Raw genomic sequence first — 27,069 nt, 5'->3', positions numbered from 1 at the left:
AGTTATTCTTATGAACAATTCACATGTCCTTTTCTCCTCAAGGAGCAAGTGCAGTCAAGTCTAAACTTGTGCACACTGTTTAACAGACCAACAATAGCAGACTGTTTGGCAACCACCGTTTTGGCAACCACCGTGATAAATAAGGCAGAGGGTCTACATTTAAGTGAGAACTTAGAATGGCTACATTCCAGGTATGTCAGTGAATATAATTTCTAAATCACTGCCATCTAAAATCTTATCAAGATCTATGATGAAGGAGACAATATTTAAGAAAGATTTATTTTAAAAACCATAGTACCAGGACTTCCCTGGTGGCTCAGTGGTTAAGAATCCGCCTGCCAATGCAGGGGACACGGGGTTGAGCCCTGGTCTGGGAAGATCTCACATGCCACGGAGCAACGAAGCCTACGCACCACAACTACTGAGCCTGCACTCTAGAGCCTATGAGCCACAACTATTGAATCCTGTGCGCCTAGAGCCCGTGCTCTGCAACAAGAGAAGCCACCGCAATGAGAAGCCCATGCACCACAACAAAGAGTAGCCCCTGCTCACCGCAACTAGAGAAAGCCTGCGTGCAGCAGTGAAGACCCAATGCAGCCAAAAATAAATAAATAAATTTATTTTAAAAAAAACAAACCTAAAAATAAAAACCATAGTACCCATCTCTTCTTACAGATATTTTAAAAGCTATTTCTAGATTAATTTATATAAGCAAATAAGCAATTAGGTCACTTCATACTGTTTTCCATGCCTCCATCATGCAAAGGACTTTTACTAAATTTCCTAAGGCATGCTATCATCAGCAAATATTAAATATCAATAGTAAAAAAAAAGTCCTAAAAGTAATAACTTTATCTATTTTAAAGTATATTGAACATTGTTCATTATATCCCTGAGTTCCTAGTAAGACTCCGATAAAAAATTATTTTCTGGTCCTAGTATCAGGAAGAGCTGCCCATACAACAGATCTGTATTTATTTTCAGCCCTGTGAATAATTTAATTCAAATGTTCTCAACCATGGGCAATTTTGCCCCCTAGGGGACATCTGGCAACGTCTGGAAACTCTGCTTGTTAAAAACTAGCATCTAGTGGGTTGAGGCTAAAGATGCTATTAAGCTTCCTACAATGCTCTAAACAGTCCCTCACAAGAAAGAATTACATGGCCCAAAATGTCAACAATTTTGAAAATCCCTAACTTAAGTGATCAAGTTTTTCTTTCATAGACAGAGAGCTCTGATTCAAATCTGTAACCCATCAAAGTATCTAGTTATGCTGTGTGCACATATGATTTATATTTATTAGTCTAATTATATTTTATATTCCATTCCTCTCTGTTTTTCTCTATTCTTTGGCTCTTACTTTTAATTTCTACTTTCATGTTACATTTTACGTATTCTTTTTAATCATACTATTTAATGTTTATGTTTGGAAATGAAACTATAGTAGTTTCTTCTTTTATTTCAAATTCTGATAAAATATGAAGGCTAAAATGTGTAAAATAGCCTACATATCATCAAGATGTCAGGTGGGAAAAAGTTCCTTCCAAATTAGAAAAATTTTATTGGTCAAGGAACATTAGCTTGGCACTTACAACAACATGGACAAGAGTCAGTCAGGTGTTCATCTTTTAAGTAATGAGAATACTGAGAAAATTAATACCATAAAAAAGATTTAAAGGATTTTAAAAATAAACCTTTAGAACTGAATTATTAGAATTAGTTATAGCCTATGGTTCTACTTAAAGTATCTCCAGTTCTACTTACATTTGGGGAAAAGGATATGAAATGAATTTTAGCCTTGGATTTATTCACACTTAATTAACATATCCTAAAAATCATTAACTTAAACACCAATATTGTTGGTTTTATGTGTTTTAAATGAAAATGAGAAACTACCAGCCAGCAGCTTTATTTCTACTTGGAAAAAATAATAGCTATCATATTCATTAAATAAATGTTTAAAATTCAAAAAATGTTTAAAATTCAAATGTTTAAAATTCAAAAAACTGTTTAAAAATCACTGAGGAAAAAATGTTTTCACCTTTAAGAAAAGTGAGTATTCATTTCGATCTATATTCTTAAAAGATTAAAATAAATATCCTGGTTATATTTCAAAATAAATTTTAAAGCTCACCTGAAAGAATGTGTATGCAAAAAGCTACATATCAAACAATATTAATTAGTTGTGCAATACTCAAACAAAAATAAAGGTAATACTGATGTCGAGGTATACTAAACATTCACAGATATAATTTGTATACAAAATTTCTTCATATTATTAAGTTAACAAATCCTACAGACCCAGTGGTTCAGTACTTTTTCTTTTAAAATAGCAATAATGTTGACAGTAATAGTAGTAATACATATAATTACAAAACACTTAAACGGTGCTTTCTATGTGCCAGACATTGTTCTAAACACATAAAAGTTCTTATTGATTTAAAGGACTATGCATCAACTACAAAGCTTTCTATGGTAAAACTGTACTTTAGTACCTACCTAAAACTACACTCAAAATAGTGGCACATGGTTATAGGAGGGTTAGTTATGTGCTTTTTTTTCAGTCTCTTCTTCCTGGCTACCAATCTTCTCTCCCACCACGTTGTAAAGGCCAGGCAGGCTGAATTCGGGGTGGAATACAGAGATGAAGTGAAATCACTTTGTGAAGTTACCCATATGTGAAAATGGCTGAATCCTGTTCATGACTAAGTTGATAATGGGCCTGGTCGAGGTTTCCATTCTCAGGGCAAGTATAAAGAAGCACTGTGGATTACCCAGAATGGTACTATATATGGTCTCCAAGTTAGGTAGACTAGAACTGGATGGCCTTCACTGAGAGTAAAAGAAAGTAAAAGGACTTTGCCTATTCTCCTTCTCTATGGTATCTTAGCTACAAAACTTTTCCTAGGAGACTAGCAATAAGTGACTGGTCTATTGCCACTGTCTTCATGTTTGAAAATTTCTTCCATAATTTTATGGGGATGCTAGATGATAAAACATCAAATGGCTTTTTATTAGAAAACAGATGGCATCTTGGTATTATCTGAGGTCTAATTTATTCTGAAGAATGAGGTAGAACAACAACAACAACAAAAAAATCAGAAAACACGAAGGATTAATCACATTATCTATAGCCCCCATGATCATCCAGCAAATGAAGACAGATGTTTTTTATTTTTATTTTTTTAATAAATTTATTTATTTTATTTAATTTTTGGCTGTGTTGAGTCTTCATTGCTACACACGGGCTTTCTCTAGTTGTGGCGAGTGGGGGCTACTCTTCGTTGCAGTGCGCAGGCTTCTCACTGCGGTGGCTTCTCTTGTTGTGGAGCATGGGCTCTAGGCATGCGGGCTTCAGCAGTTGTGGCACATGGGCTCAGTAGTTGCGGCTCGCAGGCTCTAAAGCGCAGGCTCAGTACTTGCGGCACACGGGCTTAGTTGCTCTACGGCATGTGGTATCTTCCCAGACCAGGGCTCGAACCCGTGTCCCCTGCACTGGCAGGCGGATTCTTAACCACTGCGCCACCAGGGAAGCCCAACAGATGTTTTTTAATCAGCTATAATTATGTTTTAGTCCACACTTGTTGATTTTATCAAAGAATGTGTCTACCTTTCCGGTGCATCGTTATACCTCAGTAATACTTTCCCTCTAATAAAACTGCTCACTACAAGTAAGTTCTCAGAAAAAATAATTTTGAGATATTGCCATATTAAGTATGCCTTTTTTCCTAGTTTTTTCCTACATGAATGCCCTCTCCTAACAATATTAAACTATTCAGTCAGTATACCCAAGTTCTAATGAAGGAATTAAAGATGCTTCATGGGTGAGTCTTAGAAAGTGGGAACTCTGAACGGAATAAATGTAAATAATTTTTACATTTTGTAAATAAACGATTTTTTAAAATGGTAGTAATCTGCAGACTGAAAAAGAAGCAAAGGGCCAGTAAATAGCACTGTATACAGTTCTTAAATACACAATGAGGTTTAAATGTGAATCTGCACTGGTAAAATCGCTCACAAAAATAACCCTGTGAACAAAATATTTTTTGTAAATTTAAGGTATTACATACTTGTGAATGGTAGCTGATATGTAGCAGACAAGTATTGGCTTTCTATGACTAAGTATCATCAGGATACATGTTCAGAAAAGAATCTAACCAGGCATCCATGGTGGCTAACAGAGACTAACAGCCTACTCCTAGCACAGTGGCCAGTTCTCTGGTGTCACATGCCAAAAGTGTTGCTTTAAAACATTAAGCTTCCTGATTTCAAGCTTCTACATAAGCAATACCTCAACAAATAATAAATGATTTTCTAATATTTAATAATCTTTATATTGGTGGTTCCTTAGCTAAATCAGAAATATGTACAGAGTTCATTTGTTAACAACTGACAACACAAAATCAATTTTCAATTAACTATAAGTAAATTTAGTGTTTGCTCTTTAATACGCAGAAATAACTCTAAAAAGTTATACTGTAGGAAAAAATCTAGGAATTATTAAAACACTACACAACTTATTTCTCAAAATCAAGGGCTTCAGTAAAAATGGAAGGTATGATTTATAGTCACCTATAATGCCCCAAATTATGGTTGCATTCAAAAACAGTGGTAATTTTATGCTTTAATACATACCTAGAAGTGGTGACATATTCTGAAATATACGAAGTAACTCTGGTGTAATACATGGGCTGTTTTCCAAAGTCACTAACCTAGGGGAAAAAACCAGACAATTAAATCACTTTCCATAACCATTAAAGCTATAACTATAAAAAGTACCAAAGATATCCAACTTGACCAGTAATCAAGAAAATATAAATTATAACCAAAACAAGGTACAATTTTACCCCCACCAGATCAGCAGAATTTTAAGTGTGACATACCATGTATTGTTAAAGCTATAAAAGTGGGAACTCTTGCATACTGCTAACAACAGTGCAAGTTGATATAATCACTTTGGGAAATAATTATTATCTGGTAATACTGAATACGTATATGTGTATACACCTATGACCTGGCACTATATCTAGGCAGAAATGTGCACAGGGCATAAGGTCTTATACATTTGCTCTAGGAGTCATGCACAAGAATGTTGCATTATTTGAACAACAAACAAAATGGCAAACGAGTAAATGAATTGTTACAGTCACACCATTAAGCTCTTCACTATGGATGAATCTCCAAACAGGAAGTAAAAAAAGTAAGTTAGAACACATATGATACAACTTATACAAAGTTAAAATATACTGTTTAGAGATACACGTGCATATGTGATTTTAAAAGCATTAAAACACAAGAAAGAAAACCAAGGAATGAAAACAAAAAAATCAGTACAGTGGGTTATTCCTGGCATGGATGCAGGAAGATTCAACAAACATGCCACACCATGGGCTTCACAGACATTCTTATTGTTGTATTTCTTACCCAGAGTATGGAAAATTGATTTTCATTTTATGTAAGTTATAAATAATTATAAACAATATGACCTCATATTATTTTGTGTCTATGAAATAATTCACAAATTTTAAATGACAAAATCAGGTAATCTGGGCAGGATATTACACAGGGAAAACCAGCTACCCCCAAAATGAAGTGCTTCCAACATGCACAAGCAATGATGTCTTTGACACCTTAACTTGATCAACAGTAACAGGATTTTAAAGAGAAAGACGAATACCATATGATATCACTTATATGTGAAATCTAAAATATGGCACAAATGAACCTATATGCGAAGAGAAACAGACTCAGAGACATAGAGAACAGGCTCATGGTTGCCAAGGGGGAGGGGTGTGGGGGAGGGAAGGACTGGGAGTCTGGGGTTAGTAGATGCAAACTATTACATACAGAATGGATAAACAACAAGGTGCTATAGGGAACTATATTCAATATCCTGGGATAAACCATAATGGAAAAGAATATAAAAAAGAATGTACATGTGTGTATAACTGAGTCACTTTGGTGTACAGAAGAAATTAACGCAACATTGTAAATCAACTATACTTCAATAAAAAATAAATCTAAGAAACAGCAACAGGGGCTCTCCTGGTGGCGCAGTGGTTGAGAGTCCGCCTGCCGATGCAAGGGACACGGGATCGTGCCCCGGTCCGGGAAGAGCCCACATGCCACGGAGCGGCTGGGCCCGTGAGCCATGGCCGCTGAGCCTGCGCATCTGGAGCCTGTGCTCCGCAACGGGAGAGGCCACAGCAGTGAGAGGCCCGCGTACCGCAAAAAAAAAAAAAAAAAACTGAATGGGATATTTTAATACATCAGGGTCAAGATGAAAAAGCAAAATAATGTGAACTAACAATCTACAAGTTAAAAAGAACAGATATACATGAAAGTCTGCATCTTTGATACTATCATTACTATTTATGTGAATATATTACAAAAGATACTATAAGAAGTCACTAAAATTCACATTAAGTTTAAAAAATTTTTACAGGTGGTATGTTATATTTACAATGCAATAAATCCAGGCCTGAACCATATATTTTAATATCAGCAAAAAAATAAACAATGTTGGGTCAAAGAACTCATGAAAAAAAAAATCACATTATCAGTCTGAAAAATTTTTCATTGTAAACAAGACCACAAACATCAGCTGGTACTGGTAAGCCCTACCAGTTCAAATTTCCATTCCCCAAGATAACTATTTTATACCTTTGTCCCCACAAACCTCTCTCATCTTATAAATACTCCCATTCCAGCCCATGACACTCAAGTAATGACTATACTTCATCATTCTACTACAATACAGAAACCTATTTTCCTGCCTCGAGTTAAAATGGACAAAATACCCCTGCTGCTATTTAAAGAAAAAAAAAATCAACCCCTTCCACTTATGCTGAATCCCATCCCTTCTTGCCTCCTTCAATTATCTCACTCTCTTGAGCCTCATCATACCTCTAGATCTTCATTCCTGCACTAGCCACTGTTAACGCAATTTCAACATCCTCTTCATAGTAAAAACTTTCAAACAAGCTGTCAATGCTCACAGTCTGTACTTACTTAACTCCAATTCATTCTTCAATCTACTCCAATTCTTCCTTCTGTTCTCACTACTCCACTGAAACCCCTCCTATCATCTCCATTCACTTCTCTGTACACCCTTACAAGGACAATCAGCAACATTTGACATAGTTAACCATTCCCTCTTTTAGGAAATATTCTCTCTTGGCTTGGTTTTCCTCCTATATCATCTCTGATGGCTCCTCATGTGACCTCAGAATGTATTTTCTTCAGGATTCTGCCCTGAGCACAAGGCTCTCTATCTGCCCTTTTCTTCCTAGGCAATCTCACCAATTCTCAGACTTTATAAATCATACACAACATGCTAACCACTTTACAAACAGTATCTCATGCTCACAACCACCACATAAGGTAGAAATTATTTTCCTCATTTTACAGAAGGCTCACAGAAAATGATTACAAACCTAATGCAGTGGTATACGTGGGATTGGCCACCTATATCTGCTTCCAAATACGACTTCTAACCCGTTAAGAAAATTATATTAAGAAGTGTGCACCCTGATTCTCTAAATAATCTTAGCTTCAATAAATTTGATAAATTTTTAAAATGTATCCTAATGATTTAATTTTGTTTACATATAACGAAAGGCTAGGAAAAAAGAAATTACCATTAGTAGAGCAATGCACTTCTCATGCACTGTTCATATAATGCACTGTTCATGTAATCCCTAAAAAATTTATATACCTCTCATTAACACATTAATATACTAAATCTGTAATTATATTGATAAGTATATGAGTCTGCCTCTTTATTATATTTTTAATCTTTATGATAGATATCATATACATATGGTTACAGAAAAGTATCTGTGTGCCAGAGATTAATGTTTTAATTTGTAATCTAGAGTAGAAGGTGGCAAACTGTAGCTCATGGGCCAAACCAATACCCTTTTTCTGTAAGTGATGTTTTATTGGAGCATAGCCTTGTCCATTTGTTTATATATTGTCTATGACTGTTTTGGTGTTGAAACAGCAGAGTTGAAGAGTTGGGACAGAAAGTACATAGCCTGTGAAGCCTAAAATAATTACTATCTGCTCCTTTAGGGAAAAAGTTTGCCAACCTCTGATCTAGAGTAATCCATCCTGTACGAATAAAAATACATGAATATAAGAGTATCCAACACATGCTAATTTACAATCATTTAAGTCACTTAACTTCAAACAACATAACCCAGAAAAGAATATGAGAAACACAAATTGCAAATTAATAAGTATCTACCTAGTTATGTTTTTAAATTGTTCATCTAGTATTCTGATACAGATCATTAATTTTACCATTTGCATCAAAGACAATTTCTTAGAATCAAAAAACTGTTCATTCCTAGACATCCAAGCAAAACTGAAGGAAGGGAGGGAGGAAGGGAAGAAGGGAGGGGAGGAGTGAGGGAGGGAGATACCACAAATGTTTATTTTTTCTGTGGTTACTTTCTATGATTTGCTTTTTTAATTCCAATACTAGGTTTTTAATTAGAACTTTAAAACCTTTCCTGTATTACTAATTACATCTTAAATAAAGATTGGCCCTGAAGAAAACTGCTGCCGTCAGTAAGACGAAGAAAAAAGATTTCTAGTCAATGCTCAGTCTGTACTTACTTAACTCCAATTCATTCATTTCACAGTTTGTAGCTCTGAGATGCCACAGAAACAGGGTTTGTTTGTTTGTTTTTTTACCTCTAAACACTATATACTACTTACTCAGTAAAATAATAAGCCAAGACTAAGTAGCATTAACATTTAGGGCTGAGGTATTCTATCTCAGTACTTACTGGGTAAAGTAGTAAGAGGTTGAAAATAACTCAATATCCCCCAAAACATCTCATTTAACACGCTGGAAGTTTTATGTCAATTTTTAGTTTTGATCAAGATTCCCCATTTTACAACACAAATTCCAAAAGAAGAAATTCAGCTGAGTTCTTACTGAAACTTCCTGTCTAACTTTGACTATTATAAGCCTACACTGAGTGACAGCTGCCAAGAAAAGTTGGAGCTACATATTATGCTACCCAGTTCAGGGAAACTGACTTTATGTTTTTTGTTTTTAAATGCTGCGTTTTTAAGCCCTATTACATGACCTTTGCTTTATTGCCATGAGTAGGGAAGGCCAGGAAAATAAATAAATAAGATCCACAGTATCAAGTTTTTCCTCTTACCATAATTCTAAACCATCTTCCAGAAGATAAACATGTGGAGGCTGGGAAACATCTGTACTCAGTTGAATAACTGGGAGCAGGAAAGGGTACAGGTTCTTGCTGTCTGCTCCTAATCCCTATGGGAAGTATAAATAAAACTTAACATAAGATACTCTAAGGTCCCACCTCCCACCAAAAAATCACCTATCATATTTAAAAGCCCTAAAACCAACTTATAAAAAATCAATCAATCAGATTTTAAAAGAATGGTTCTAATCATAAGCACTACTAAAACAAAATTAGTTCTGTTTACAACTGGAAAAAAATATTATTCAATTGCCTAATGGTAGTAAAACCATATACACCAAGGCTACACACATCTGTTCATTTTAAGAGATTTCTCATATAAATATTTATTTTTCCTTCTCTGACGACTGAAGAGGTGTTAACAATGATGTATTAAATTCTACAAATTATCTCACCTAAATAAGCTAAAATGAACCCAATCTAAACGTTCATCAGTAAGATAATTAAATTATAATACCTTCATATTCTAGAATACTGAGTAGCCATGAAAAAGGATTAGGCATGGAATGAAAACAATCTCAAAAATAATGACAAATTGGGATTAAAAAGAAATGTATATAACAATTCCACATGCCAAACAATTTTTTTAAATAGCTATGTATCTGATATGAAGATACACACATAAAAATGTTTCTTGGGAGCAAACAGAAAAAACTGCTAACATTAGTTAAATATGGATACTGGAAAAGGATGTTGCAAGAAGGTAAAAGGAGTCTTTTTTTAATGTGTGCATGTTTTTTAATGAAGAATTTCTGCTAATATTTTTAATGAATTAAGAATACAAAGATGGGGCTTCCCTGGTGGCGCAGTGGTTGAGAGTCCGCCTGCCGATGCAGGGGACATGGGTTCGTGCCCCGGTCTGGGAAGATCCCACATGCCGCGGAGCGGCTGGGCCCGTGAGCCATGGCTGCTGAGCCTGCGCTCCGCAACGGGAGAGGCCACAATAGTGAGAGGCCCGCGTACCGCAAAAAAAAAAAAAAAAAAAAGAATACAAAGATGGAAGAAGAGGGGGTTTTAATTTAAAATTCTACTTTGACTAATTACTGTCTTATGGAGGTTGACTCAGTATATCACACTAAATCTAAGCACTTTGAAAGAAACAAAAAGGATAGAAAGTCAATTTTTAATTCATAATAATCTCTATAATCTGATAAACACAGAAAGGAAACCAAACTATCAAACACCTCCTCACTTAGAAAATAATTCAGATGTCAATATAGTTGACATATAATTACAATACAACAAAATACATATGTATTCCCCTTTTGATGACATATATATGTGTATATATATATATGAATTTTTATCAGTGAGGTATAGATACTTCAGTGGAAATACATAAAGCTTATCCTGAAATACGTTAAGTTTGGCCTTTTCTATAACTAAGCATCAGTTGAAAGACTTTATTAAAGATTTTTCCAAAGGAAGAGATTTATAAAAATGTCACATTTCATAAAGTAGTAAATTGGGCTTTAAAATTCAGTTAAATTTCACTCTCCGTAGCTCAATTCTTAACAGAACAAAAAAAAGAAAAAACATGAAGAAAAACTAGTCAAGTTCATTTTTAATATCAAGTAGACTTAATATTCCTAGGAATGTCAGAATCTACTTACTTAGTGCACATTCCAATGAGCACAGTATGCTAGCATTAGCAAAACTAAAGTAAGCAACTGCTAAATACCTAAGACTCTCTCAGTTAAAGCCTGAAGAAATTTACCTTTGTAATCTAGTGGCTTGAAGAATGTGTCCAATCCCAAATATGCAGCTTTAAGTAAATTTATTTGAACATTCTTTCAATCCACAACTGTAACTGTAAGACACTGTCTACAATACTATGAAATAATTACAGTTAGAGCTACAAGATGTTGTCTACAATACTATGAAAGCTCAAAAATAAAGCCATCAGTTATTAATAAAATTATCTTAAATGCTTGAAGGGGGGAAATCATATTGTACTATAATTACATAAAACATAAAAGGAATTTAAAATTAGGTGAAAGGTATAAGGAAATCTCTCTGTACAATCTTTGCAACTGCCTGTGAATCTATAAGTTAAGAGGGGAGAAAAGTACAACACTCTCTAAAAATTGCTATTTCTCAGGTTACTGTCTTTGGTTCCCTTCTCATGTCCCATGTACATGCTGATAACGTCCAAATCTATTATCTCCAACCAAAACCTCTGAACTCCAGATACCCCAAATGACACAGAACATCATCACCCAGAAGGCATCTCAAACTCTCAAGTATACCAGTGAACCAACTCATTGTCTTCCTAAAAAAAATGGTTCCTCTTCCTGCATTTCCTAACTCAAGTGACATGAATCACTGTCTATCTAGAAATAAATTATATCACAACTATCTCCTGGTTCTTCCTCCTCCTCACTCCAAATCTAAACAATCCTTAATTCTATCTCCCTAATATTTTTCAAATTTTTCCCCTTCTTTCCATGGCTTTACTTCAGGTCATCATCTCTTGCATGGTTAACAGAAGAGCCTCCCAACTATTTCCTTGACCTTGGTTTAACTCCATTCCAAACCAGTGTCCCCACTAGTACACTGATTACCTTTCTAAAATACAAAGGATAACATTCCTTCCTCTGAACTTCAAGAGATGTTCTTTATGCCTTCCTAACAAGACCCCCACACCCAAGCTCAGGACTCTATGTCACAGCTATACCAAACAACTCCATACCAGAAATCACTGTTAACTTCTGCAGAAAGCTGACAGACTTAACACATGCATTTACTACTGTGCTCTCCCAAGATCCACTAAAAGGATATATGAGGATGTGCTTTTAAAGACCTAAAACCATAAGTACAAAGACAGCATAAGAAGAGATAAAAGCAACTCATTTTTGGAAGCAGGAAAGAAAAACAGATTTAGCAGACTCAGAAAATGAAAGCTCAAAGCCAGCAGTGAAAAAGGGCAAAAAACCACCTGATTTATATCACAGAAACTCCAAAAGACTCAGGAACTGATAGCTCAAGGTATTTTGGGAAGGGGAAGTTGAAGAGGAGGTATTAAAAATAATAGGACCTCTAGAAGGTATTTTAAAAGACATCTGATGACAAGATCTCATCCAAGTGCAACAGTCAACAACTGGCCCTCTCCTGAACCCAGTATAGAACTGGCCATTTATTTTCTGGTTAAGTAAAACAAATCGTCTAAAGATAGGGAGATATCAGGTAATCAAGACTAAGGATACTATATAAAACAGGGAGATATAACGTAACAGACGGGAGACTGATGGATCTTTCACTAAGGAAAGATCTGAAAAACACAGAACCAAAACATCTGTCCCGTACAAAAAAAACCTCCAGCTAGATTATCCTAAAGAAAAAATCCACAATCAGCAAGCTTCACATACATACTTAACCCTTCCAATTAGCTTTTTAGTGCCCACTCTTAAATTTATACAGACAAAATGTTGATACAGCTCTTTTAGTTGGGTGATGGTTACCTAACGATTCATTATACTGTTCTTCCTTCTTTTGTACACGCTTCAAATTTTCACAAGGGAAAAAAAAAAGCAGGCAACCAAGGATCAACATATATGATTAAAATATCTAATATGAAAAACAGAGAACAGAACAATAAAATAGAAAACAGCAACTTGAAGGAAACAGAGACCACACATAGAGATGAAAGCTTAGAAGAATACATCATTAATATCCTTGTCAGAATAAAAGATAACATTGTATTCATGAAAAAAAAAATGAAATGCTGTAAAATGATTATTCAACAATACAAAAAAGAACTCATCGAAGGAGGAGGGGAAAAATAGGATATGGGATGAAGAGACACAAACATGTATAAAATAATCAACAAGGATATATTACACAGCACAGAGAAATACAGCCATTACTCTGTAATAACTTTAAATGGAGTATAATCTATAAAAATATTGAACTATGTTGTACACCTGAAATTAATATAATATTGTAAATCAACTATACTTCAATAAAAACAAATAAAAATTTTTTAACTTAAAAAAAAAGAACTCATAGACATTAAAAATATTATAGCAGGAAAGAAAAACTCAATAGAAAGGGTGAATGATAAAGCTGAAGAAATACCCCAGAAAGTAGAGCAAAAGGACAAAAAGAAGAAAAAGCAGAAATGAAGAAAAATACAGGGCTGGTTCATTCATCTATCATCTAAGTAATAAGAAGTTCAGAAAGAGACAAAAGAAAAACATGAAGGTGCAGAAATAATCAACAAAAAACAATAGACTTATCTAGAACCCAAGAACACGAGTTTCCAGTTTACAATATACACCACATGTCCAGAACAGTGGAATAAAAATACACCCACATCATCATGAAATTGAAAACAGGAACACACAGAAGATCATACAAGTTGTCAAAGGGAAAGGAGAGATGAAACATTCAAGAAACGAGAATTAAAATGGCTCAGGATTCCTAAAAGCAACTCTAGAAGCTAGAAGACAAAGAAAAAATGCCTCTAAAATTTTGAGGGATAATCTAGAATTTTACGCTCAGCCAAACTATTAGTCAATGTGAAAGCTGTAAGACATTTTCACACATGCAAAATCTGGAGAAAATTTACCTCCCATGTACCTTTTGCAGAATGCCACTGGCATTCATGGGCTCCATCAGAAAGAGGAAGTAAAACAAGGAAGAAGACAGGTACAGAAAACAGGCATCCTATAGAAAGGATAGGCAAGAAGAACCCTTTAGATGACACTGAAAGGGGATTCAGTTATAACAGCTGTGAACAAACATAGAGTAAAGCCAGGCCAGACTAAAGCATGTAAGAATCTTCCAGATTCCAAGATGATGAAAGTAATAAAATACCTGATGTGTGTAAACACACTGAGGGAATATTTAGATAACAAGTGGAGAGAATGGATTCAGTTACACAGAAAACTAAATATAGCAGGCAGAATACTAAGATGACCACCTATGATTCTTAACCCCAGTTGTACATACACCATTTGCCAGTTATTCAATCAAATGCTAATTTAGATATTACTTTACAGATGTGATTAAGGTACCAAATTGAACAACCTTATGACAGGAAAATTATACACGTAAGCCTGACCTAACCACATGAATCCTTTAAAAGAGAGTTTTCTTTGGTTACTTGCATAAAAGAAAGTCAGAGATTCAAAGCCTGAGGGGATCTGACAGCCAAGAATCTCCCCACTGCTGACGCAGAAGATGGAAGGTGCCATGTATCAAGGAATGTGGCTGGACTCTAGGAACTGAGAGGTGCCCCAGCTGACAGACAGCAAGTACACTGGGACCTCAGTCCTACAGATCAAGGAATTGAACTCTGCCAACAAGGGGACTGAGTATAAAGACAAATCTTCCTCAAAGCCTGCAGGGGAGAACTTAGCCTGGCAGACACCTCAATTTCAGCCTGTCAGATCCTGATCAAAGAGTACAGACAAGGTGTGCTGGACCTCTGATCTACAGAACTATAAGTTATTTTGGATGTTGTTTTAAGCCACTACTTTTGTGATAATTTGTTACACAGTAATAGAAAACTTATAACAAATTATTATATAGGAGTGAAGATTAGGAGAATGGTTGTACAATAAAGAAAATTAACCGTAACATAATGATATATGCCTTCAATAGCCTTTATATAGTCACACAAATAAAAACACTAAATAATGACCTAATTTAAATTACAATCTAACTATATTGGGAGGATGGGAGGAATAGGAGTCATACACAGGGAAATAAAAGAATTAAAATTTCATCTTCTAAACAGAGTGGTCAAGAGATAATGCCTAAAATGCTTAAATCAAGAATGAACAATATAAGTATGTTACTTAGAGCTAGAGAGATAAAAAACCAAAGAGACAGGGCTGTAAGTGTTGAAAGTAGATTCCTCCACCAAATAGGAAATGGAGATACTGCTACTTTTCATAAAAAGTCTTCAAGAACTGACTCCTTAACCTATCTACATACAAAACCAATCAATACATACACTCAAGGGCTTCCCTGGTGGCGCAGTGGTTAGAGTCCGCCTGCCGACGCAGGGGACACGGGTTCGTGCCCCGATCTGGGAAGATCCCACATGCCACAGAGTGGCTAGGCCCGTGAGCCATGGCCGCTGAGCCTGCGCGTCCGGAGCCTGTGCTCCGCAACAGGAGAGGCCACAGCAGTGAGAGGCCCGAGTACCGCAAAAAAAAAAAAAAATTTATATATATAAAAACTCAAAAAAAAAAAAGTATCCCATTCTCACATGTCCAGGGGGCTTTACATATGCTGGTCAATTTGTTTAAAATATCTTTACCACTCTCATCTCTGAACCACCGTATCTCATTAACACCTCTTGTTCAACACTATTAGGGTATCACCTATGAAGGAAGCCTTCCCTGATGTCCCACCTCACCCTCCAGTCTAAGATGGATAACCTTCCAAGTGCCCCACAGCATCATGTTCTTATTGCTAACAGAGCACTTAGCTATTCAGTCTTCCCCTAGACAGCCACATTCACAAAGAGCTTGCCCTATTCATTTCTGCATCCCAGTGCCTAGTACCATGTATTGCATATTGCAACTGTTCAAAAAATCTTTATTCAATGAATGAATGCCTACTTCCACTGAGGCCAACTACTGCAGACGAGTAAGTTTATTTTCATCCATTATTACACTCCTCAGTCAGAGACTATCAGTCTGGGTTCCCAGAATTTAAAAAATGAAAACAAAAATATACAAATACCTACACTAATATCTGCCTATTAAATTTTAAAATTCAAAGGGTGGCTTGTACACGAACTATATTTCAATAAATAAATAAATAAAAATAAAGTCAAAAGATGCATTGTTTTCCATGAAAGGAAACTTACCTATAACCCTAGTATAATCTTCTCAAAGGACTGAAAAACTTATTTTTTTAAAACACTTTTTTTTTTTTTAAATAGATTTATTTGTTTATTTCTGGCTGCGTTGGCTCTTATTTGCTGTGCGCAGGCTTTCTCTAGTTGCGGTGAGCAGGGGCTACTCTTTGTTGCACTGCGCAGGCTTCTCATTGTGGTGGCTTCTCTTTGTTGCTGAGCACGGGGTCTACGTGTGTGGGCTTCAGTAGCTGTGGTTCACAGGCTCTAGAACGCAGGCTCAGTAGCTGTGGCGCACGGTCTTAGTTGCCCCATGGCATGTGGGATCTTCCCGGACCAGGGCTCAAACCTGTGTCCCCTGCACTGGCAGGCGGATTCTTAACCACTGCGCCACCAGGGAATCCCCTGAAAAACTTATTTTAAGCTAGTCTCAATTTTAATATTAAATGTTATATGCTTTCTCTAGGAAGGGCGGATGATTACCTAGACGGAGGTTTGTATCCCTGGCCTATACAAATACACAGGGTACTCAAACGTCAGGATTAAAGAAAAAGGTCCTATATACTCCAAACATTCCATGCAAGTTACCATGGCTTCCTAAGATTTCCTGAGGTAACACTGCCTGAAGAGACACACCTCCCTCACAAAAATTCAGTCTAAAAACAAATTTGGCAGGGATATAAAGCAAAAGATACGGCGATCACTCTTTGTTCTGACACTTACATGAGCAATCTCAGGCTACTTGTTAACCTTCTCGTAGCCTTTCTATCCCCATCTATAAAAGGGATATAATTTTTCAGGATAATCACAAGAATTAAAGGATAGACAAGAAGAGATGCTAGGCCAGACATTTATTAAAAAGAAAGTGCTTTAAAAAAAATTTTGTATCACTAATCAAGTATCTAAAGCTGCCTCAGGAATTTGTAACTGCAAAACTCATCCATAAACATTTAGTGAAAGAATGAATTTATATTTCAAAAAAGTACCAAGGTAACAGAGAAAGGTTTTTTTAAAACTAATATTAGATAGGTTTTTTTTTAACTTATTAGAACAATTTCATAGTATTAATTCTTAATTTCAAAAGAGATCTCCCCATTGGAAAAAATCTATCAAACTTTGGGGCAAGGCAGTAAAAATCACTTGTGCATCCCTGTAGCCAGATATTCTAAGTCTTGGCATTAAGTGCTTTCCTCACCATACTCTCACCATCAGACTATAATTCACTATAACAGTTCAAATGAGGACTACAGTCCCATCTCTCTCTCTCTCTCTCTCTCTCCCTCTCTCTCTCTCTCTCTCTCTCTCTCTCTCTCTCTCTCTCTCTCTCCCTCTCTCTGAAATTTTAGGGTCCTCTCTTCCTGCTGCACATCCCCATACCTCAAAGGCAAGATATTGAAAATCAAATTCATTCCTTCCCTCAAAAGCAATTCACCTGTTTTTCTGCCTTCCCAATATGTGAAAAGGAAAATTTTTATATTAAATCAAGGAAAGAGAGTGAAAATGGAGAGTAACTTTATGCACAAGAGTTCTGACTACCAAGGAAGCTGCATGCAAAGACCAAGTGACTGACTGCACAAATCACAAGTCTACCATCATTGGGGAAAACTACATCCAGTGAAAGAAATCGTCTTTTAAAAGTAAAGAATATTTTTATGTCAAAAAATGCCCATAGTAAACATATAAAAGGTATTTTTAAACTGTTTAGATCACACATGAGACAAATGTAAGACCTTTTACTATCACTGACAAAAATCACATGAAAACAGTAAAAAAATTTTAAAGAAGAAAAAATACTAAACTAAGAAACTGTGGAGAAGTAACTTACCTGAACAAGATGAATAAGTGTTGTCAAAATAGCACATCTCAACATATTGTGTTCTTCACTCTGCTTCCAAAGAAGAGGCAAATACTGTACCAAACACCCTACGTATGGTCGTATCTATCACAACAGGAGTAGAGGAAGCAAAAGAATTATATTAGTAAAGAAGGCGACTTACTTCAAGAAACACTGACAGACCTAATAGGTCCCAGGCAGCAAATATTTAATATTTACTAGATGTAATGTATTAAGCACATATCCTTTTAAAGATAAATTAGACATTACATAGAGACACAAAGCTCCATGGTAAATATTAACAATTTTAAACAAGTACCAAATTTATTGCATGAAATAAAATTTAGGAATAGAAAACAACATACTGAGGCCAGTTATTTCTTTAGAATTTAATAGAAAATGCTGTTACATCCTGGTTCTTTTTAATAAAACAGATTATCTAATTGGATATTATACTGTCTTAAAAAGAGTTAGCACCTACTCATTCATTCAACAATTACCTAATGGCATCTTCAAAGTATCAGGCCCTGAAGACCAGGCACCAAAGAGAAGAGGATATAAAGGTAGACACACAAATCCTTACAATGAAAAACAATAAATGCAAGGTGAAGGAGTTCACAAGGTATGGTAGAAAAACAGGAGAAGAAACTCCTCTTCAATGGATAAAACTGTTAACTCCACTATGGATTAAGCTCACCAGTTTTAAAAATATGCCCTTAAGCACAGCACAGCTTGACATTGAGCTTTTTGGAAAATAAAATGGATCCACACAGAAAATGGACACAGTACTCCAGCTTCAGGCTTACGGTCACACAGTATTTGGAACGGATCTGATGAGAGTACCCTTGGTGATAAAAAGAAGTACTAGACTTTAACAGCTTGAGTACTATCTATCAATCCCACGGATTAAAATTAAAAAATTGCTCCCAAAAAAAGAGTTTCTTTATTCTGCTTATAGAACGTCATACACTAAAAGGGTAGCCAGAAAAAACTGTAGGATTTCTTCCCTCCGGGTTTGGGGGAGGAGGTACAGAAAGATAAGAAGTTAAACATTTGCCTAAATATTTCAGTGAGATAAAACTGAATAAATATTAAGAGACTATTTACATATAAATTCTCAATCATACTATTAAAATATTTATTGAGCACTTAATTTTGCTGAGCACTTAATTTTGCTAAGTGCTCTATCTCAAAGATCCCTCCAATTAATTTATAAAGGCAAACCAATTAACACATAAAAACACAGGTTTCAGAGTACCTAATGCATTCATATTCAACTAAAAACAGCATATAACAGCATGTTCTACTGATAAGGAAAATAAACCAGCTTTTGTTTTGAACAAATTAGAGAGAATACTTTCTAAGGCATGGAAGAAAGGAAGTATATGCTATGAATTATAGATAGGGTAAGTAATAAAACCAAAGCACCCAATTACATTTGAAAGTCATGAAATATTTATATCCCACTCCTAGTTATTCATTAGAATATATGATGTTCTAAATTAAAATTAATGCTTCAAAGACACTATTTCAAAAATCCCTCACAGATTCAGTGTTGCAAAAGACAAAAAAAGCATTAATGAATCATCAAAAAATCTATAAACAATAAATGCTGGAGGGGGTGTGGAGAAAAGGGAACCCTCTTGCACTGTTGGTGGGAATGTAAATTGATACAGCCACTATGGAGAACAGTATGGAGGTTCCTTAAAAAACTAAAAACAGAACTACCATACGACCCAGCAATCCCACTACTGGGCATATACCCTGAGAAAACCATTAATTCAAAAAGAGTCATGTACCACAATGTTCATTGCAGCACTATTTACAATAGCCAGGACATGGAAGCAACCTAAGTGTCCATCAACAGATGAATGGATAAAGGAAGATGTGGCACATATATACAATGGAATATTACTCAGCCATAAAAAGAAACGAAATTGAGTTATTTGTAGTGGTGGATGGACCTAGAGTCTGTCATACAGAGTGAAGTAAGTCAGAAAGAGAAGAACAAATGCTGTATGCTAACACATATATATGGAATCTAAAAAAAAAAAAAATGTTCTGAAGAACCTAGGGGCAGACAGGAATAAAGATGCAGACGTAGAGAATGGACTTTAGGACACAGGGAGGGGGAAGGGTAAGCTGGGACGAAGTGGCATGAGAGAGTGGCATGGACATATATATATACACTACCAAGTGTAAAACAGATAGCTAGTGAGAAGCAGTCACATAGCACAGGGAGATCAGCTCCATGCTTTGTGACCACCTGGAGGGGTGGCATAGGGAGAGTGGGAGGGAGACGCAAGAGGGAGGAGATATGGGGATATATGTATACATATAGCTGATTCACTTTGTTATACAGTAGAAACTAACACACCATTGTAAAGCAATTATACTCCAATAAAGATGTTAAAAAAAAAAAGGGCTGGCGATTAGAAAACAAAGTGATGACATGAAAGCCAAACACATTCCCTTAGGGCAGGAGGAAGGTGGTTAAAAAATACATTATTAGGGCAACTGAGGAAATCTGAATATGGACTTGATATTAGAAAATAGTACTACATCAATGCTAAGTCCTCTGAATCTAACCATGGTTATGATTAAGAAGGAGAGGTCTAATATACTGGGTGAAGTGTCATGATGAAATTAGGTGAAGAATGTATGGGTAGTGATTTACTGCAACTTATCTGTACATTTAAAATTTTTCAATGAAATGATGCGAAATAAGAAATACTATGCATATACATTCTGAAAATGATTATAACATGAGTTTTTTGGTAGACCAATTATCAGTTATTTACATAATATTTAAAAAACACGTGGAATTAAGAATGTTTTATAGACACTGGGCTAAATAACCCTATAATAGAAACTGAACCACAAGCATTAAACAATTGAGACGAAACAGCACTCATCTTTTGGCACTTCTCCAAAGAAAAGAGAATGGGGGGCTGGGGGGGTGCCTACTATGAGCATTATAATTATACTCTTATGAGTTAGTTCATTCTAGATAGGGAGATACACACTTTCATTCATAACACGTTAAGAAAAACGTGATATATACACTACTGTGTATAAAATCAATAACTAATGAGAACCTACTGTACAGCACAGGGAACTCTACTCAGTGCTCTGGGGTGACCTAAATGGGAAGGAAATCTAAAAAAGTGGGGATATATGTATACGTATGACGGATTCACTTTGCTGTATAGCAAGAAACTAACACAACATTGTAAAGCAACCATACTCCAATAAAAATTAATTTTAAAAAAGGGGAGAAAAATACTTTGAGACAATTAAAAGAAAAACATGTGAAAATCAATTATGTGACAGCCTAAAAACTGTTTTAGCAAAGGTTCCATTCACAGGGGAATTTAAAAAGTAAGTCTCTAATGAAACCTCATTTTAGGTAACATTTTCAACCGAACATTTACTATTTCACGCTGGCCCTTTAATTTTTAATTTTGTTCTTTTCCTTTAGAAATGCTTAAGTCCAAAGACTATCTACCTGACATTACACCTGATGATTAACACATTTTTCCTGACTGTGTATTTATGGGATCCCTGCACCAGAATAATTTAATTATAGGTTTTCAACTATGCTTTTTAAAAGTAGAGGAAATATAATCTTCAAATAATTGCAAGCTATGGTATAAAAATGGTGAGTTCCCTAAAACTTCAAAAACTATTCTGTGTCAGAAAGCACTGTTGTAAGATGGTTCAAAATGTTTGCAACCTAGTAAACAAAAATCAAATTCATATATAAGTGATAGCTGAAGGATATATAAATGATGGTGTTGTTCAAAGGTTAACATGGGAAAATGTTAAAGAATCTACTAAAAACATTTTTCGTAACCCTTTCCTACCTGCATTCTGAAAACAAAAAGTACTACTGGATAACTATATCTTATTGCTATTTACTAATGATATAGACACCTGAGCTGCTTAGGCTATTTGTGTTATGAAAGATGAGTATGGATAAAAACAAAAGCATTTTTAAATTTACTAAGCAAGAGTAATGGGGGAAAAAGGTTTAAAGGTTTGGAGAGATGGGGGTAAGAAAATACATTTCTAAAAGAAGAAAAAAAATCTTCTTTAAGAAATTCCCATTAGTCAGATGATATCTAAATAAAATTATAAAAATTTGCCAAATCTTTCTCATATAATCAATTTTTAAACAACTTATTGCAATTGTATGGTGATCTAAAGCATACAGAACATCTGTAATAATTTCGTACTCATGAAATCATTTTTTGTGTTTGTGAGTTAACTTTACCATTTTATACATGGGGACACGAGGTTAAAGACCTTGCTCAAGATAAAGAGCAGAGACAGGGACTTGAAATAAGTTTAAAACAGTCTCAATGACCAAACTCTCTCAATGTTGTTTATAAACCAATATCAAAATGAAATAATATAATTAATGTAATAAGAATCCCAAGTGTTAAGAAAACTGTAAGATATTACTACTTTGAGACACCAGGACTCAGATCTGCTCAAAATGATCAACGGTCACTCAAAACTGCAACTGCTGTTAACATACTATAATGCTGAGTTTGAATACTGTCAATGCCACTCAGATGTCTGAACTTTGGTAAGTTTCTTAAAGCCTCAAATTTTTTGAGATAATACATTCTAATTCCCACCCAAAGGTTTTTGTGAGGATTAAGTGAGAAGTAAATGCAAATCATCTGGCACAGAAGTTGGAAACTTGTCATTACTCAATAACTGATAGCAATTTTCATCAACTGCTTTAGAATTAATAAATAGGTTCAAGGTGTCAGAATTCACTAATGAATTCAGGAGCAGACTTCAGGACTGTGGACTCGAGGTACTATCTTTCCCTAATACCTCACAGATTTACTCAGCGCTTTTCAAATAAAAATATGCACTGGTAAACTTGGATATAAGAAATTACAGAAAATTATACTGTGATTCCTGGATTATCAAATTTTCACAAAGATTAGGAGTGATAAGGGAAGCTGAATACAGTTAAATAATAATCTACTGTTAAGAACTTTACATATCATTTTTATATTAAACCAATCATGGATATAACATGGACTAGACTGCAAAACACACTCAATTTTTAAGGTACAAATAATAGACTTCTGAGAATATTTGCATTTGCTGACAGACACTTGTGACTATGCACTCAAACACACTACATTTTAAGAGGTATTATTAAATATAAACTGAATTTTCTAAGAGATATATAATTTTGCTTTCTAATAAACACCTCTACATTGCTGATCCAAGTTTTTATTTTTTAATTTTAATTTTCTTAGGTCATTTTATAAAAACTCAAGCATAAATGTCAATTTTGATACATAACTGAAATCACAACCTATGAGAATCATTTTAATGATGTTTTAACACTTAAACAACATATATAAAGCAAAGATATTAATGAATTCTAGATATACTCTACTTACTCCTCTAACATCTATTTTCATGCTTTACAACAAAATTACCTGCATGTTTACTCTTTCAATCACACAAGAAAGGACATGTAAAACATGCATCTTTGTGTCACATTCTGTAACTTGCTGCAGTAACTGAAAAAGTAGTGTGAACATGGTTTCCAAATACTGTAGGTAAAAAGAAAAAATAAAAGTTTGGAATAGAAATGTAAAAACTTTTACATACAGAAATAAGAAATAAAATTAAATCATAATATCAAAGCAATACAAGACAAATAGACAAAACCTTAGCATTACCTATACAACTTCAAAATGATCAAGGTGCCAATATTTAGGGCAGTGATTTTTTTCTTTATTGCTGTTAAATGTGTCCATTTTAGAATTTAATTCATCTAGACACTGAGTAATGTTTTCAGAGAAAAACTGTATCTAAACGTTTTGTGTGTAAATTTTATACTGCTAAACCCAACTTTTAACAGCGCTTTGTCATTGGTTTTCCACATATGCCTATTGTTCTGCAAAGTCTACTCATTAAAGCAAAAGGAATGCCATTATTGCAATCACATACCAGCTGTCTAATGTGGCCCTTAACATATGCTGCGCAGAGATATAAACTTTTGTAGATAAATACTTGTAATTCTAAGAACAACAGAATATTTCTGATTAGGAAATAGAAAACAAAAATCCTATGTCTGGCTTTTAGTACCTACATCTTGAAAATTATAGTAGGAGTTAACAAATCACAGGATGCCAGATACATAAACATTTGTTCTTTCACATATCTGGTTCATTTTTATATAGATTGGTAAAACATATTTCTTTCATCCAAAAATACCTAGTGATTCTTTTATTAAAGAAAAATTTCTGCTCTACAAGTTTTCCCATCTATGACCCCATAAGAAATATAAGTAGACATTTTATCATAAAGTTTTCTTCTTGTTTAGTCCTCTCAAGAAAAACAAACACTAACGCGCCAACCTTACTGACATATTTAACAAGAGCTCACTGAGTACCAATTATGTGAAAACACCACACTAGGTGCTGAGAGTTGAGTGAAGGAAAAAAAGAAATGAGTAAGACTTGGTATCCTGCTTTTCAAGTAATTTGCAATCTAGTGTAGGATAGACATACATACACAGACAACAGAGGGGGATAACCTAAGGATGAAAAGTAACAGACAAACATGAAATGAAATTACTATGTTTTATAATTGTGAGAAAAAAAGTTCAGCAGTCCACTCCAAAATAGATGACAAGATAACTAAACAAAAAACAAGCAGAATGAAAGTAAACTATTTCAAATTAAAGTTATCAATAAAAGCAATCACTTCCAAAAAATCTAATATACTTTTCAATGCAACTTTAATAAATAACTGATACTACATATATAATCTCAGCTATAAAATAACACAACATTCTAAAAGACATAAGCAGAAATTGTTATAAAACCTAGAAATAAATATTCTTACCGGTAGAAACTGATCTGTTCTAAACTCAAAATCATCAACAGGTGAAGAGCAGTTAAGGAATACTGAGAATATATGAAATTCAGAATATATGAAATTTATCAGGATAAAATATATGTAAAAACCAAATACAACAAACCAATCCAAAATTACATTTTAAACTACCTCATAAATTAATTTTAAAAATAAGTAACAATTTTAAAGTGTTGTTAAAATTCTTTGCAATGAAGTGTTTTAAAAGTTTTTAAAGGATATTTAACTTCAGAGTGGTAGCTGTTTCAATACGGACCTAAAAGAAAGTATACTGTGAATTACGAATCATTCTAGAATTACTAAACATCATTAATAATGACAAAAAATTTATTGCAAATCACTTTCTCTACTTAAAGTCACAGAGTACATTAACATCTAGAAATAAAAGGACATTCTCCTTATTTAGCAAGGACTAAAAAGAAAAAGTAAAATAGTGTCAATTCCCACCCTTCTCAGTTTCTCATAATTTGCTTAAAGGTGTCTTTAATCCAGTGAGTGCTTCCAGGAAGAAAACTAATTTGCCATAACACTGTGGAGAGTGTGGCACTGAGAGAAAAGAGTGTGAAGATGGTGTCAGAGGGAAAGGGAAGGTTGAGAAGCAGAGAAGAGAAGCAGGAAAGCAGGGTGGGCTTGGAGAAGCCGGTGGATGTATAAGTGAAGAGTGAGGGAGGAGAAGAGAAGGAAGAGGGAGGAGGAAAAGGCACACAAATTCCTATTTGTAACCTCAATTACAGGAAGTCCCTGAAATAACCAAAAGATAAAGTCTGATATTTTCTAAATCCCAAAGTTCACAAATACAGAAAGGTTTGTACAAGCTCTTGACATTGCCAAATCACACTTTCTTTGTGTATCAGCATGTTACCTGGGAAAATCATATCATGACAGCATAATCTTCCTATTTCTTTTCGAGTTTTACCTGTGACTTGACCAGCTAAATGGGCATGGGCTACCACACTCAGTTTCCACACCAAGTAACGTGAACTCAAGCCATGATTAAATGCTATACACTGCTCTGTAAAATAATGTATCTAAAACTTTTATTTCCTGGCTAAGAGCCATTACTTTCTTAGATTGCTGCTATGCTTCCCACACCTGTAACAGCAACTCGTTTTTCCTTTGCAGCCATTTTTCACAAAGAAACAGTTTTGATCATCTTATAGGAGCTTCTGAGGTCTTGAGGTGCTGATTAGGCATATTCATCAAATGTTAAGTACTCTAGTTCCAAATCCACAGATTCTAAGAGCCTGGAGTGCAGATGTTTTCTCACCTGTCTTTTCTTTTTATTCACTGTTTCTAAAGGTAATATGAATATTTCTAGATTTTTAAATGATTTAACAAATGTGCTGATTATCCAATACACGCAAAGCACTATGCCAAGTGTTCTACTATGAAATGACCTAATGAAAAGATGACATACTCATGCAATTAAAAATATTCAACAAGGAACTATAACTCCCAGGCATTGTGTTGGGTGCTGTGGGAAAAAAAGCTGAATAAGACACACCTAGTCCTTGTCTTCAAAAAGCTTACAATCTAGCAGGGGGAAAAAAACACCCAGATATTAAATAATTATCAATAAAAATGGCTAATGTGAAGAGCTTAAGAACAGGATAATCCTCCTGAGGACATGAACTATTTCTAGTCATCTTCAAATTGTCAGCATTTAGTACAGTGTAAGGCATATAACTGGCACTGTGGCAATAATTTAATTTACAAACACCAGGACTTGAAAGTGCCCCCCAAAAGGAAATCAAACTGTCAGCACACTAACCCTTAAATCTCTCTTGATCTTCCTCCACAAAAGGACCAGAGATGCATTTAACCCATAACGATGACATTTACATAAATAAGTATAGGGAAGAGACATCTGAATGAAAACTAGCTGTGTTTTCCCTCCTAACAAAGGAAAGAAGTCAGTGCAGTACTGCATGCAGAGAAAAAGATGAAATTAATCATGATGCACTCTAGCTTAACTGCAAGACTAGGAAGCCAGATCATAAGGGAAAACAAAAAGCACACAGTTTAAGAAAAGAGAGGAGCATTTAAAATATGACAAACACAAATAAGAACAAAATTAGCTATTCCTGAGCTATAAAAGAAACAGGAAGTACTTACTGCATAGAGACAATGAACTTTGCAGCAATTCACAAGTAACGGGGAAAAAAAATAAGGACCTGAATTTACAGAATGAATAGTTGGGAACTGTGACAGAAGATTGGCAGAAGATCATCTAACACAACTTCCAAGACATG

At 34.8% G+C, this 27,069-nt stretch overlaps 1 protein-coding gene across 1 annotated transcript in view; it reads right to left on the bottom strand.

Moving 5' to 3' along the window:
* The window catches only part of IPO11 (importin 11), a 215,564-nt gene that overhangs the window by 106,601 nt on the left and 81,894 nt on the right, over positions 1–27,069 (bottom strand). Inside the window, exons 17-22 of the mRNA XM_029217487.1 lie at positions 25,040–25,073; positions 24,788–24,828; positions 23,371–23,487; positions 17,888–18,001; positions 9,183–9,298; positions 4,636–4,712 (exon numbers count right to left, since the gene is read on the bottom strand). Coding sequence (XP_029073320.1) covers positions 4,636–4,712; positions 9,183–9,298; positions 17,888–18,001; positions 23,371–23,487; positions 24,788–24,828; positions 25,040–25,073 — 499 coding nt within the window. The remainder of the gene's footprint in view (positions 1–4,635; positions 4,713–9,182; positions 9,299–17,887; positions 18,002–23,370; positions 23,488–24,787; positions 24,829–25,039; positions 25,074–27,069) is intronic.

Source organism: Monodon monoceros, unplaced genomic scaffold, assembly GCF_005190385.1.
Source record: "Monodon monoceros isolate NGI ecotype Baffin Bay Population unplaced genomic scaffold, NGI_Narwhal_1 Super_Scaffold_12, whole genome shotgun sequence".
NCBI lineage: Eukaryota > Metazoa > Chordata > Mammalia > Artiodactyla > Monodontidae > Monodon > Monodon monoceros.
The sequence above is the reverse complement of the archived record's forward strand: the minus strand, read 5'-3'. Positions and strand labels throughout refer to the sequence as shown.